Source organism: Salminus brasiliensis, chromosome 23 (assembly GCF_030463535.1).
Source record: "Salminus brasiliensis chromosome 23, fSalBra1.hap2, whole genome shotgun sequence".
NCBI lineage: Eukaryota > Metazoa > Chordata > Actinopteri > Characiformes > Bryconidae > Salminus > Salminus brasiliensis.
The window spans coordinates 7,549,493-7,562,062 of NC_132900.1; the positions used below are offsets into that span (position 1 = coordinate 7,549,493).

The 12,570-nt window shown below is 41.7% G+C and overlaps 2 protein-coding genes across 7 annotated transcripts; one reads left to right on the top strand and one right to left on the bottom strand.

Moving 5' to 3' along the window:
- Positions 1-406: 406 nt before the first annotated feature.
- LOC140545937 (yjeF N-terminal domain-containing 3-like) lies at positions 407-6,263 on the top strand. The gene is made up of 6 exons (XM_072669010.1): positions 407-688; positions 3,923-4,031; positions 4,126-4,236; positions 4,765-4,878; positions 5,656-5,806; positions 6,060-6,263. The coding sequence occupies exons 1-6, from the start codon at positions 630-632 to the stop codon at positions 6,257-6,259; spliced, it is 744 nt and encodes a 247-aa protein (XP_072525111.1). The 5' UTR covers positions 407-629; the 3' UTR covers positions 6,260-6,263.
- Positions 6,264-8,612: 2,349 nt separating this feature from the next.
- cirbpa (cold inducible RNA binding protein a) lies at positions 8,613-12,146 on the bottom strand. Of its 6 annotated transcripts, none has more exons than XR_011978287.1 (7): positions 12,067-12,146; positions 11,073-11,182; positions 10,825-10,931; positions 10,381-10,543; positions 10,099-10,266; positions 9,945-10,003; positions 8,613-8,952 (listed from the first exon to the last, which is right to left on the bottom strand). XR_011978287.1 is itself a non-coding variant. In XM_072668821.1 (7 exons), the coding sequence occupies exons 2-7, from the start codon at positions 11,170-11,172 to the stop codon at positions 9,506-9,508; spliced, it is 588 nt and encodes a 195-aa protein (XP_072524922.1). In that variant the 5' UTR covers positions 11,173-11,182; positions 12,067-12,146; the 3' UTR covers positions 8,613-9,505. The 6 variants fall into 6 exon arrangements, 4 of the variants coding, with proteins under 4 accessions (XP_072524922.1, XP_072524920.1, XP_072524918.1 ...); XM_072668821.1 differs by having other exon boundaries at positions 8,613-9,519; positions 10,104-10,266; positions 10,399-10,543; XM_072668819.1 differs by having other exon boundaries at positions 10,104-10,266.
- Positions 12,147-12,570: the final 424 nt, after the last annotated feature.

Below are 12,570 nucleotides of genomic sequence, written 5' to 3' on the forward strand. Positions count from 1 at the left end.
CTGTCCCGTCCATGCGAGGAAAGGAGAAGTTGATTGTGGAAGATGATTGTGATTTACCATAAATTGTGCAGGGCTTTCTAATCAGGTACTCACGTAGTCACTGGCTTTCATTATCAGCTGGCTGCTCTCCCCTGCAGTGCTTACCAAATGTTCTTTCACGCATCATGATGTTATCTGACTTCTCCTGTGGGAATAGTTCCATTGTACTTTTGATTAATAGGGCTTATCATGAGTTAAATATATACCACTCCTCAAACATACCCAACACTCAATTTCCTTCCTTTGATGTCCCTCAGAGCACAGGTCCCACCTCTTAGGTGTGCTCAGCCAATGAACAGCCTTCCTCTATGTTCTTCTTTGCAGACTGTAGCAGCAGCAGCAGCAGAAACAGTAAATTCCTGTGTAGACCGTAGGAGTGAGAGCTGGAGAGGGCAAAGTTAGAAGAACTGAGCAGAGAACATCCTTTACATCCGACACTATAAAATATCTACAGCGGCAGATTCAGTAAGAGAGTGGAGGAGTGTACATAGTGACGCTGTTAAACACACTAATACACCCAAGTGTGTGTGTGCTGGTCACTAAAATTGCAGCACTGAAGCTTTATCCAGAAGCATCCATCTACTGAAGAGATGAACCACGACATTGCTGATCCGGACTGCGAGTCCACAGAGCCTCTGAGATATCTCAGGTAAGCCGTGTTCACCTGCAGGTCTCTAATGTACTAGTGTTTTAAAGTTTGGGGTGGTTGAACCCTGTAATCTGCGTGCTTATTGTCCAAGGCTTAATTGAACTCCTGTGACGACACTGTAAGGGAGTGTTGAATGAAGGTCTGGAGTTTGGTAAATGCAGGTGTACAAGTGCATTTTCCACTGTGTCAGCATGTAAAGCGCTTACAGTAATTGGTTTCGTATTTTATAGATATTTCCACACCAGTCGCAATAATTGCAGGGTTTTAATGAGATATTTTGTCGTTATCTAAACTGATGTTTTTTTGATTCAACTCATCTGACTTCTTAAGACAGCTCTGAAAGGTGAGTTGTGAGCAAAACTAAAGCTGCTGTGAGGAATTTCAGAGGAATATGACAGATTCAGAAGTCAGTGATAAAGCTATTTAGAGTTCTAGTTTATTAATTGTTGCAATGTGTGTGAATAATGGAAATTATGGTATTAATTATTATTGCATCAATATGTTTTTAGCACAGTAGCTAAAATATTGTATTTGTTTATTTATATAATCACACAAATGTATTGATTTAACTAGGATTTATTTCTGTAGTTATTTATTTCCACAAAACCAAGATTTGTCATATTTTACAACTAGCAGTGAAATGCTTTTCTGACTGTCCTGTCACATGAAAGAGTATAAAAATGATAAATATAAAGTTTAAATGATTAAATATAAGATCAAAAGTACTAGAATAAAAACATATACAGAGATAAGATCATGTGTGGAGAGAGAGCAATAACAATATACACATAAAAGACACAATCATATCAGAATATTACAACCACCCCTGATTTGGAATGAACTCGCCCATTATATCAGCTCCGCTGACCATCTAGGAGCACCAGAAGTTTAATAATTCCAGTGTTTTTAAACACCTCAGCGTCGCTGCTGGACTGAGAACAGTCCACCAACCAGAACTATCCAGCCAACAGCGTCCTGTGGGCACTGATGAAGGACTAGAGGATGACCAAATGAGCTTCTGTCTCTGACTTTACATCTACAGGGTGGACCAACTAGGAAGACGTGTCTGGTAGAGTGGACAGTGAGTGGACACAGTGTTTAAAATCTAGGGCTAGTTGTGGACACTGCTGTGTCTGATACACTCGTGCCAGTGCAACACACACTAGCATACCCCCACGCTGTCTTTGTCAAAAAAATGAAATCCCTCAGTTTCACTATTTTAGCCATCAGCAAACGCAGACTTCTCTGGAGTTTATAACATTTGACCTTTTTAATACAGTTTATCACCTTTTGCACGACAATTTTCTGCCTACTAATAAAGCAAACCTATGTAGAAGCAATTAGCGTGTATCTCCTGAACGACTGTTGGTGAATCTGCACTTCTCTGTGCATTTCTATTTACACAAAGCTGGTAAAACTGGAAAAGTCCCTTCGGTAAAACAGTCGGCTCAATAGAGACGAAATTTTGGCAACCATTTCGCAGCCATAGCAACCGCCCCTAGGGGCAGTGCATTTCAGAGCATTTTCATTTTATTTTTGGTGTAATAAATCATGGATAAATGCATCAGACACAGAACATCCACTGACATCGCACTGGTTCATATCTGCATCTAGAAAAGTGAAGATTGTTAAAGCCTTAAATGCATTCAGTTACATTTAGAAGACTTTCAAAGAACTGTCAGATTCTGAGTCGACTCCCTGCTGAACTCTGTCCTTATTCAACCCCGTGCTTTTCTCATGGCACCAGCTGGCTAGACAGAGTAGGGGGGGTAATATTGTAGGCCTTAGCAGCATGTGGGTACCCGAGCTTCAGCGTGCACTGCTTAATCTTATGGCACCCTTGGAAATTCCTACCAGCTGAGGAGCACCAGTGTCCTATTAAAAAATGCTAGGCTTTATTCTGCTCGAGTCTTGTAGGAGCATGTGGTGCTCATACTCTGAATGGAACGAGTGCATGGCATTCAAACAGCACCTTCTGACCTCTGAACTGAAAGCCATAGTGCTGGTCAAATGTTCAGCTTATAAAACAATGGAAAGTCTTTAGAGGTTCTGCCAGCTGAGGAGAATCAATATGCTAATTTGAGAAAGCACCCACATCTATTACCAAGTACAAATGTTTAACCAGCTCAGAGACCCTCTCTGACACCACATTCGAATAAACAAATGCATCTCAGTGATGAGTTTGAGTAAACTGAGTAAATTGGAATTGCTTCCAGCACAATCCATTATCTGCCATCAAACATGGTCATAGTGTCTCACCATGTCAAACCATGGAGCTTCACCTGACCGACACATGGCCTTTATTGTTGCTGCCACATATGCCTTCCTTCGTTGTATTAGTTTTGCAAGTGTGTAATATGCAAAAGAGCCTCGAACCAATCACTGAATGTTTTATGGTGTTCTCTCCTTGTCCTGTCCCGTTGAGAAGTTCGAATGAATCCTTGGATCATTGGCTGTACATTGGATTGTATTCTGCAATATGGTGTTTTGTCCATAACACACAGCCAGGATTTTGAACTACTAATATATTAAACCCCATTTAAATATACTGTCCGCTTTCCGTTTCCACTGTCCCCAACATTGATATCCCCAAAATACTGAGAGGTCCTGCTACAACACATCACAAACTATTCCCAAAATTGAACATGCGGCTGATAGTTCAGCTCTGTGGGTTTGTTCCTGTCAGCTGGCTGAGACGCTGAAGTGCTGACATCTGGTGCGTAAGTTTATTCTTAAAGGTTTATGCTCCCCTTCGTGAGGAGCGTCTGCTGCCTAATCAATACCCAGTTTGAGCTCAGGAACTGGGGAGCTCAGCTCCACCAGCACAGTGCCCTGCTCACATCCGCCCACAGATTATATAAGGTCACGAGTAGAGGCCCAGGCGTCTGTCTGGATGAACCAATTATGAGTTTATTGTTAGGATGACGGGTTAAGAAAAATTACAGTGCAGTGTGACATACTGGAAGGACGAACCAGTAGAATTGTGCTTGTTTTGAGTGCAGGATGTACGACACAACAAGTTTACACCTAATAGCTCCTCATCATTCTTTGTGAAAAGATTGAGAAGATTGTTGGATTTTAGTATAAGTAGACATTGGCATGTTGCATTTCCTGAACAAATGAATTAACGACTGATGTTGTGTTGAAAAAGCATTTTAAGCACTGAAGGTTTCTGTATATTGAGTTAACACTCTGTTAAAACTGTTTGTCTTTAATCATGTGATTCTTCTACAGTAAAGATGAGGCAGTGGCTATGGAGACGGAGTTGCTAAGGGACTATCGGTTTGGGCAGCAACAGCTGATAGAAATTTTGGGACATGCGTGTGCTGTTGCTATCACCAAGGTTGGTTCTTTGAATGCACTAATGGTTATTTAAGCATTCGGATATGGATGCTGCTCCTTACTGCATTTTACTGCTTGTCCTTGTCCCCCTGCAGGCCTTCCCACTGGCCACTCTGGGTAAGAGGCAACCCACTGTGCTGGTGGTGTGTGGACCGGATCAGAATGGCTGCGTTGGCCTGGCCTGCGCAAGGCATTTGAGAGTGTTTGTAAGTTGTAGTACTTGAGAACTACACTGTTAGGACAGCCCACTGCCACTAGGGTGCAGCAGACTGCCGCTTGTATATAGTCCAGCTGTAGGATCTTTTATACATGGTATTATTTTTGGTCCTTTTGCACCTCAACATCTGCACACGAGTCTTTAAAATGAGGGTTTAGCAAAAAACCCTGGTCTGAAGCTACAAGGCTAATGTAGATAGCAAGTAATAGAACCTTATAGCCCACCCTTTATCAAGGTGACAGTAAGAAAAACAATCATACAATAATAAATTCATCTTAAAAACTTACTTTATAATAATAATAATTTACTTACAGATCATATAAGGTCAGTGGCCCTGACCAGAGCCACTCTTAAAGTAGACTGCAATACTAGTGACTTTGGCCATTAAAAATGCTACTCTACCACTACCAGCAGAGGAGGCAGCAGCTGCTTCCTCCGCTCATGATTATTTCAACACCACAGCAGCTGAGGTTTAATAATGGAGACCCCCTCATCACTTTTCTCTGTGTCATGGCAGGAGTACATGCCAACTGTGTTCTACCCAAAGCGCTCGGCACACAGCCTTCACCAGGACTTCACCGTGCAGTGTGAGAGAATGGACATCCCATTCCTGTCCTACCTTCCCACAGAGGTGAGAGAAGCTTCAAAAACCGCAGGCCACGTCACTAAGGAAAGGAACAAGTACAGTACTGTTGTACCTTTTCAGGTACTGAAAAGGTGAAGTGATGTGCTAGATGGCAGTGTTGTTTAAGCCAATGAAAGTTCAATTCAGGCTGTGCCATTTACCCACACTTCCACTGCTCTATTATTTGCAGGGCACAGTTCCTTCTTGAGGAACGTTCCTGCCAAGAATCCCAACCCTGCTCTCCTCCTGCCACCATATCAGACAGTGACTACTGTGGCTTATATTTACACTGTTGTCATGTAGCTGACTCTTTGGGTCAAAGGCCAGTCCCACTGGAGGAACTTATGTTTAAGGTGTTGCTTAAGAGCACAGCGGTAGAAGCCATCAACCACTACCAAAGCTGTGAAGCTCAGATCACACTGAGCCAACGTTCTCCAAAACTACCTGAAACGTTGGGTGAATATTGGGATATTCTATAATAACCTCCCCCATTGATACTTTTCCCCATTGATCTCCCTCAATCACACTGTTCTAGTCTATTGTAGAGCGTTTACATTTCTTCACAATGTTCCTGAACGCTCTCTCCTCTTCACAGAGGACGGGTAGATCGTTCTTATCCATTCTCACAAGCTGTAAGATGTTCACACTGTTCAACAATGTTCTCCCCTCTATACACTGATCTAGAACATCCTTCTGTTCTGTTGTGGAACATTAGTGTTTGGCAGCTGTTAAGCCTTAACTTTGGTCTCTGGCCACTGAACTACCCAGTCCCTTGTTTTTCAGGTACAGCTTATAAATGATGCATATAACCTGATCGTGGACGCAGTGCTAGGTCCGGAGACGGAGCTGGGAGAAGCTGAAGAGCCCTTCACCAACATCTTACTCACTCTCCAAGGGGTCAAAATCCCCATTGTCAGCCTTGACATTCCCTCAGGTCAGAAAACAATACATACCACATATATCTGTTTCTTACATCTTCCAAAATATCATTATTTGTAAGCATATGGCCCATAACCTAATACAAACAATGCCACAGACTGAGAAATCACCTTAACTGTAGTGGGGATTTAGAGCTTTGGACTCACCCATCACTACAGAGACTGCACAAGTCAATGCTACATAAAAAGATTAGTTTATTAGAAGTACAAATCCCTGACTGACCTCTTTAATGACCACTATCTTTTCAGGCTGGGACAACAATAAATCCAGTGCAGACGGCATCAACCCTGCTGTCCTCATCTCGCTTATGGCACCAAAAAAGTGTGCCCTCAGTTTCTCTGGAATTCATTTCCTTGCTGGACGTTTCCTGCCCTACGACATTCAGAAGAAATACGACCTTAACCTGCCCAAGTTCTCTGGTACAGACTGTATTACTGAACTACAATAATTAAACTGTGTGTTGGTTGGTTGTTTTCCTACCTGTAGTTCTGTAGCTGTCGTTTTTAGTTTATTAATCATTCACACAAGTGAAGAAAATAAAATATACAATAAGAAATAGTTTCAAATGCTGAGTGGCTTTTATTGTAAATCAGACATGGCAAATTCTTCTAATTCTAGAGGTTAAAAATATATAATTTTCTTGATTAGGATGAAAGGATGAATTGTTGTGCATTACTTGGGCATGGTCTCAAATCACTTTCAAAAGTAGACACATTCAGCTAAAATCCATCCATCACTCCTCTCCTGGCCAAGCTGCAGGCTGCCTTGATCAAAACAACCGGTACCATAGTAGCTTCTTGCTTCCGGTCTGCTGTCTGATGGGCAGGTTTTGTAGTGACCCATATTTCTTCCATATGGCGCACCTGCCAACAGCAGGGAGAAGAAACATTCAAGTTAAAAGCATAGAGTCATGCATTTAAACTGGATTTTACTAAACATATATATTTAATCTAAATATATATTTTATACAAAACAAATTCAAATAATATTGTTAATAAACGAAAAATAAAAGTCTATATACATAATGAGCCAAAACGTTATGGTCATAACAGTAGGTCCGAAATGCGTGTTAGATGGTTAACTTGACAGTGGATTCTAGTAGCGTACTAATGCTCTTTGGTGCCAGATACTACAAAGGAACCTTCAGAGGACTCGTAGGAAGCTCTTTTGGTGGCTATGAGATCCAACAGCGCATTAGGCCATTGGGTCATAAAGCCTCGGCTCATCAGTGTATAAATAAAGACAGCATTCCTCATATACAGCACAAGAATAGCAAGGCACTAAATCTTAGTACAAACCTTAACCTCCAGTCCTGGAAGTTAACCACTGCTGCCACACTGGGCGAGTCTAACTCAGCGGTGAAGACCAACTTTCTCAGGAAGCATTTTCAACCTAGTGAAAAACAAGCAAGCGATCACTAAAAATGATCATACACAAACCTTAAAAATATTAGAACTTTTAAGTTACTACAGATAAATCTACACATGGTTCTAGCTAAATGAGAGTTAGAACTATCAGACATGAAACACAAGGAACTTAAAACAGATAATATTCTGTTCTGTGGCCACAAAAGGTAATGAGCTCTAGAGGGCAAACTATTATCGTCCAGGTGGGTCAGAGCAAATAAACAATTTGCAGAATTTTGAGAATGGTTCAGGATGCATGGACGAGGCATGAGAATAAAAGTGGGCTGGAGTTGGGTCAGATTTCATTCTCAGCATCTGACGCCCCAAAGTGTGAATTTAAAGCCAAAAAAGAAAATAAAATAAATGCTAGATTTCAGGAAGGGGAGGGGGGCAGGCCACATATAGGAGTTCAGGACACCATGCAGATGTGCATCAAGAGAGAAGCCTTAAAAAGAACATGTCTGACATTGGTGGCATAGTGGGGAGGTAAACACTGACGTATTCTTTAGAGCACAATATGAACTAAAACAAAGGTTTTGAAGGTTGTGAACAGGAGAGCAAAGGAAGGTTACCTCACGTACACAGGCCTACTGTTTCTCCATACATCAACTAGCCCAAGAGTGTAGCAGCTTTCTCCTATTCCAATGACAGGAGCAATCACTTCGGTAGGTGCAACACTTCATTCTCCCAAGGATGCGAGTGAGGAATTTGCTCCACTCGTTACAGAAGTGGAGCTCTTGGATGCAATGAAGCATTTCTTTTTAATACCAGAGCCAAAAGCAGAACCGTTAACACTGGCACTTTCCAGTGTGGCAACTTGCCACCAGGACACTGTCCCCTCTTATTTGGGGGGACCTATAGTTTAGATATGAGATACCATTTAATTCATTTTATTTAAAAACTTTTAAAACCGATCCATAAGTTACCCATTTTTAAACCAACCAGCATTTCCATAAGTGTTCCCAACGGCTGCATTTAATTCCTAACTGACAATACTAAACTGTATAGTCTAACTTCTTACCCCAAGTGTAATGAGCAACCCATCTCAAACGAAATAGTTCTGGAGATTAACCACTGTAGCAGTTGCTCTTCCAGAGATCTGCAGGGACCATGAGATCAGTTTGCTTTAATTATGTGTAACATTTGAGTGTTCAGCACAGCTGCTGAAAGAGTGAAAATTGGGATGCTTTTTGAAAGCACTGCAGATCAGTTAGTTTCAATTTTCTGAGCTGAAAGCTTGTTTGAACCTGGGTTTGTGTGTTTGCTGGTTTAAGAGTGATCACCTTCTCAAACTGCTCAAGTGAGCTTTAAACTGTGAGCTGATTTATTGTTCAAGGCCCTTCCTCAGTCAGCACTGAGGAAGGGCTTTTTAAAAGCACAAGCAAGATCAGAGCATTTTCCAGAAATGGTTTCATTTAATAGGCTCCATGAAGCCAAAAATCAAAATAACACAAAACAAAGTAAGGAATAGTGAGTCAATGTCGATACAAAGAACAGAGCATTCTCCTCAGTCTTAAAAAGGAGCAAGAGTAACAGGTTTGCAACGTTAATTCTTCCACATAGAGCACTATATTTTAGGAGTTTCGGTCCATCATTACAGCACAAGGTTAAAAATGCAAAAACGTTGAGCAGAGCAGAGATACCTCTGGGAGAGTGAGGCTGAACGTGGCAAGCTGCAAGCTGCACTTCAAGAACAGCACCAGTGCTGGCCACCTCACTCGAGCAGTTCACCAGTCTGAAAGGAATTCACTTTTTGGATACTTGACATGGACAAAAAGGTCTTTCTATGGACTATAAAATTAGAATTTTATTTCAAACGGCAAGATTCAGTTACATGTAACCTTTCAACTCTTGATATATTGGAATTGCTTCTACCAAAAAGAAAACACCACAGTTGCGAAAATGCCCTTGGTGAGGTAGACGTCTGTTAAAATGTGGGGTAACTTGCGGCATTTTAAAGCTCAAGACATCCCTTAGGCTTCAATCTATAGTTATTACCCCCAATACAAATGGATGGGGTTGCTGGACCAATAAGGAGAGCAATACTGTGGCATGTGGTCAGAAGGTTTGGTTTCATATGAGGCTCAGTAAAAAAAAAAAATTGCTAATGTAATGGAGCAGCTAGGACGCTCCTTGCAAAGAACATTTCACAGCCAATGAATAGCCCCCCCACCCCCTCAACAATACTTTAAAAAAATACAAAGAAAACTACTTTATGGAAACAAACAGATCCTTGAGGAGTGCATCTTTAGAAAACGCACAGCCAGTGAAGTGATGGGTCTTGGGTTTTACTCGTGTGCAGCTGAGGAAGAAGCAGGCACACATAAGACACTGAAGCATCTGAACACATTAGTTTTGTACACAATATCCCTCACAGCTATCAGTTAAACAAAAATAAAAACAAAACAAACAAGGTGGTCCTGCAATCAATAGGCCTGAGGGATGGTCATTAATGGCTGCGAATGATTCTGGGCTATAGGGAACACAACCGACTGAGCACAAAGCCTCATCCTCACCATCCCTCAAGTCATGAGGTCAAAGCATTGTGGGAAAGGTACATCCCACTTTTGCCTCAAGCATTTCCCATCATAAAATTAAAACTGGCCCAAAAAGTGTAGGAATGTCTAAAGACTACAAAAAATATTGAAGAAAAAAAGTGGTTTATCGCTTCCTCAGGGCAAGTGCGCTACAACAGGGATTCGAGGAGACAGAGGGGCTAATACGTACCACCATAGCGGTCATAGCTATCTCTGTAGGAGCCCCCACGATCTCCATAGCCAGAACTCCTGAAAAGAGAGTGCTTTTAGTCCTTGGAAAATGTAAGCCAAAAATAAAATAATAACGTGCCAATATTTTAAGATAGAAAAACGACTTTCTGTACCTCACCTATCTCTGTTGTAGTCTCCACCACCGGAAGAGTAGCCACCACCTCCGCTCTTGTAGCCACCGCTGCCATAGCTCCGGTCTCCACCATAACCACGGTCACCACCACCATAGCCTCTGTCTCCTCCTCCATAGCCTCTGTCTCCTCCTCCATAGCCTCCACCACCTTTTAAAAAGCAAGACATTTTCAGAACGACCAAAGACACACAAATAAGAGCTGAGCTCTTGATTATGCTTAAAAATGTAAAGGAGAGGTAATGAAGTTGGACCGATTATTGACCTGATTGCCAGTCCTCACCTCTGGGGCCACCTCTTCCTCTTCCCCCTCTGAAGAAGCCACCGCCGCCTCTTCCTCCACCACCCCTGTACCCACCGCCACCACCAGAGCGGCTTCCGCCTCCCTTCCCTGCCTCATCCACACGGATTGCCCTGCCGTCCACAGACTACAAAGAAGGGAGAGAAGCATTTATTGGAGCAGTTTGACAATTAAGAAAGGCTAACCACAGCCAAGACAATGCATCGGGTCTTTGTATGTGCTGCCAGAAGACAAATAACAGCTTGTTCACACCATTACCAGGCTTCTATCTACATGCTATCCTTAGACTGGCACCATGGATTAAATGAAGTCCTGGCTTTTCCGGATTATATAGGGGTGCACAGTCCTGAATACAAATTCAAGATTCTGTAAAAAAAATAAAATAAAATTTAAAAATTGCAGGGTTACCTTTCCGTTCATGCCTTCCAGGGCATCCTTTGCATCATCAGGGTTCTCAAATGTAACGAAGCCGAAACCCCTCGACCTGTTCGTCTCCCTGTTTCTGGCGACGTGGACTGCAAGGAACAGCAAGCGTTAACATCAAATCTTGGAACGTTTGATGTTAAATTTGTCTTTAAATCAACTAAACTTGAAACTTTCATAAAGGAAAGTTGAGCCTGTCCATTTGAAAGGGACTCAGGGGGTAAACAGCTCACCATTTGTAATGACGCCATACTTGGAGAAGGCTTCTTCCAGAGACTGCTCTGTGGTGTCGAAGCTGAGGCCGCCAATAAAAAGCTTTCCTTCGTCAGACATGGTGCTGCTGCTGAAAATAAAGGAAAATCATTCATTCATTAATAAAACAGCTATATAATAACTATATAACAGCTGCTGTTACAACAACTTCGCTCGTTTCCCTCGTTTTTCTTCGCCCTCATGGAGCCCCATTTCCTCCCGGTCGAGGTGGGGGAGGGAGCAGGCCTCATTTTCACCATGCTGTCCGTTGCAGCAGCAGCATTTTCGACTTCTTAAATAAACCGAATAAAACCTAAAACTTCACATCTCATCTGTAAACATGATTTACGACTGGAAACACCGAAAAAAACGCTTTTTGATGAATATATTTGGAAATTTGAGGAAAATCCGTAATTTCTGCTAACATTAAGAAAATCGAGTATTGTTTTTTATCTAAACATTAAATCAAATTAAAATAAGCTAAATGATTTAGAGATTTAAAAAAATAAAATAAATCGCTACAGTTTCAGCGGCAGGAGAGCACGCTGGCGAGCTAACTGGGCCATTGTGTTCCCGCCTGGTCGGACTGACTAAGCTAAGCTAAGCTAAGCCACACGGCTCAAAAAGTAGGTCAAACAAGCTGATCCGCCCAGCCAACGATAAATAGCCCGTTTAAACCAGTGTTTAAGTTCATTTTACCACACAATCAAATAACAGCGTCGATTTTAAGTGACTACATGTCGTTTAAGGTGGCGAGAAGCGCGGCTAGACAATAGCTAGCGCCGACCGAGAGCATGCTCACATCCAGCTCAGCGACGCTGCGCCATTTTATCTCGCCTGACCTACTTCCACACAAACGGCGCGAAAACCCCGATTTTAACCCATCTTCTAAAGGCATTTCAGCTAATTTACACGAGGTGATTAGAAGGTCGACAATTGCACATATTTTCGAAAGCAAAAGAAAAGGATAAGTACCTCTGCTGAGTGCTCTGTGAGTAAAGACGCGAGATGTCCTCCGACTCCAATATGGAGGAAGAGAAGCTGGATGTGGGCTTTTAACTACGCAGCGGAGAGGCGGGGCCAAAACACTCCTCATTTACATATTCATGAATCTTACCGCTCAAGACATTAAAGAAACGCATAGTTTTTATTTTTAAAATCGAATTTGACATATTTTTATGTATTTATTTATCAGTATTATTTTTTGTTAACCAAAATTAAGCACTTTGGACTAAGACCAATATAATATTTTGGCTTTTTTTTTTATGACAAAAGTAATAAAATGAATAAACTCTAGTTACCCCTCGACTTTTACAGCCTAACTTGACTAAATCCTGGATGCTTAACCTGCTTCTTTCTAAAATTATAACACTAACCTGCATCAGTTAAAGAAATGGTTCACAGATTCCCATTATGCTAACATAGTCAATAGGCCAAAACATTTATTTGGTTTTGAAAAAGAACAAGACATGTTTTAAA

Bases quoted from the DNA above. Each gene is read 5' to 3' on its own strand.
- LOC140545937 (XM_072669010.1), top strand. From the start codon at position 630: ATGAACCACGACATTGCTGATCCGGACTGCGAGTCCACAGAGCCTCTG. The intron at 689-3,922 runs GTAAGCCGTGTT...ATTCTTCTACAG, and splicing joins GAGCCTCTGAGATATCTCAG to TAAAGATGAGGCAGTGGCTA. The intron at 4,879-5,655 runs GTGAGAGAAGCT...CTTGTTTTTCAG, and splicing joins TGTCCTACCTTCCCACAGAG to GTACAGCTTATAAATGATGC.
- cirbpa (XM_072668817.1), bottom strand. From the start codon at position 11,172: ATGTCTGACGAAGGAAAGCTTTTTATTGGCGGCCTCAGCTTCGACACC. The intron at 10,544-10,824 runs GTAACCCTGCAA...CCTTCTTTGTAG, and splicing joins TGGAAGGCATGAACGGAAAG to TCTGTGGACGGCAGGGCAAT. The intron at 10,004-10,103 runs GTGAGGTACAGA...CTCTCTTTTCAG, and splicing joins GGAGACTACAACAGAGATAG to GAGTTCTGGCTATGGAGATC.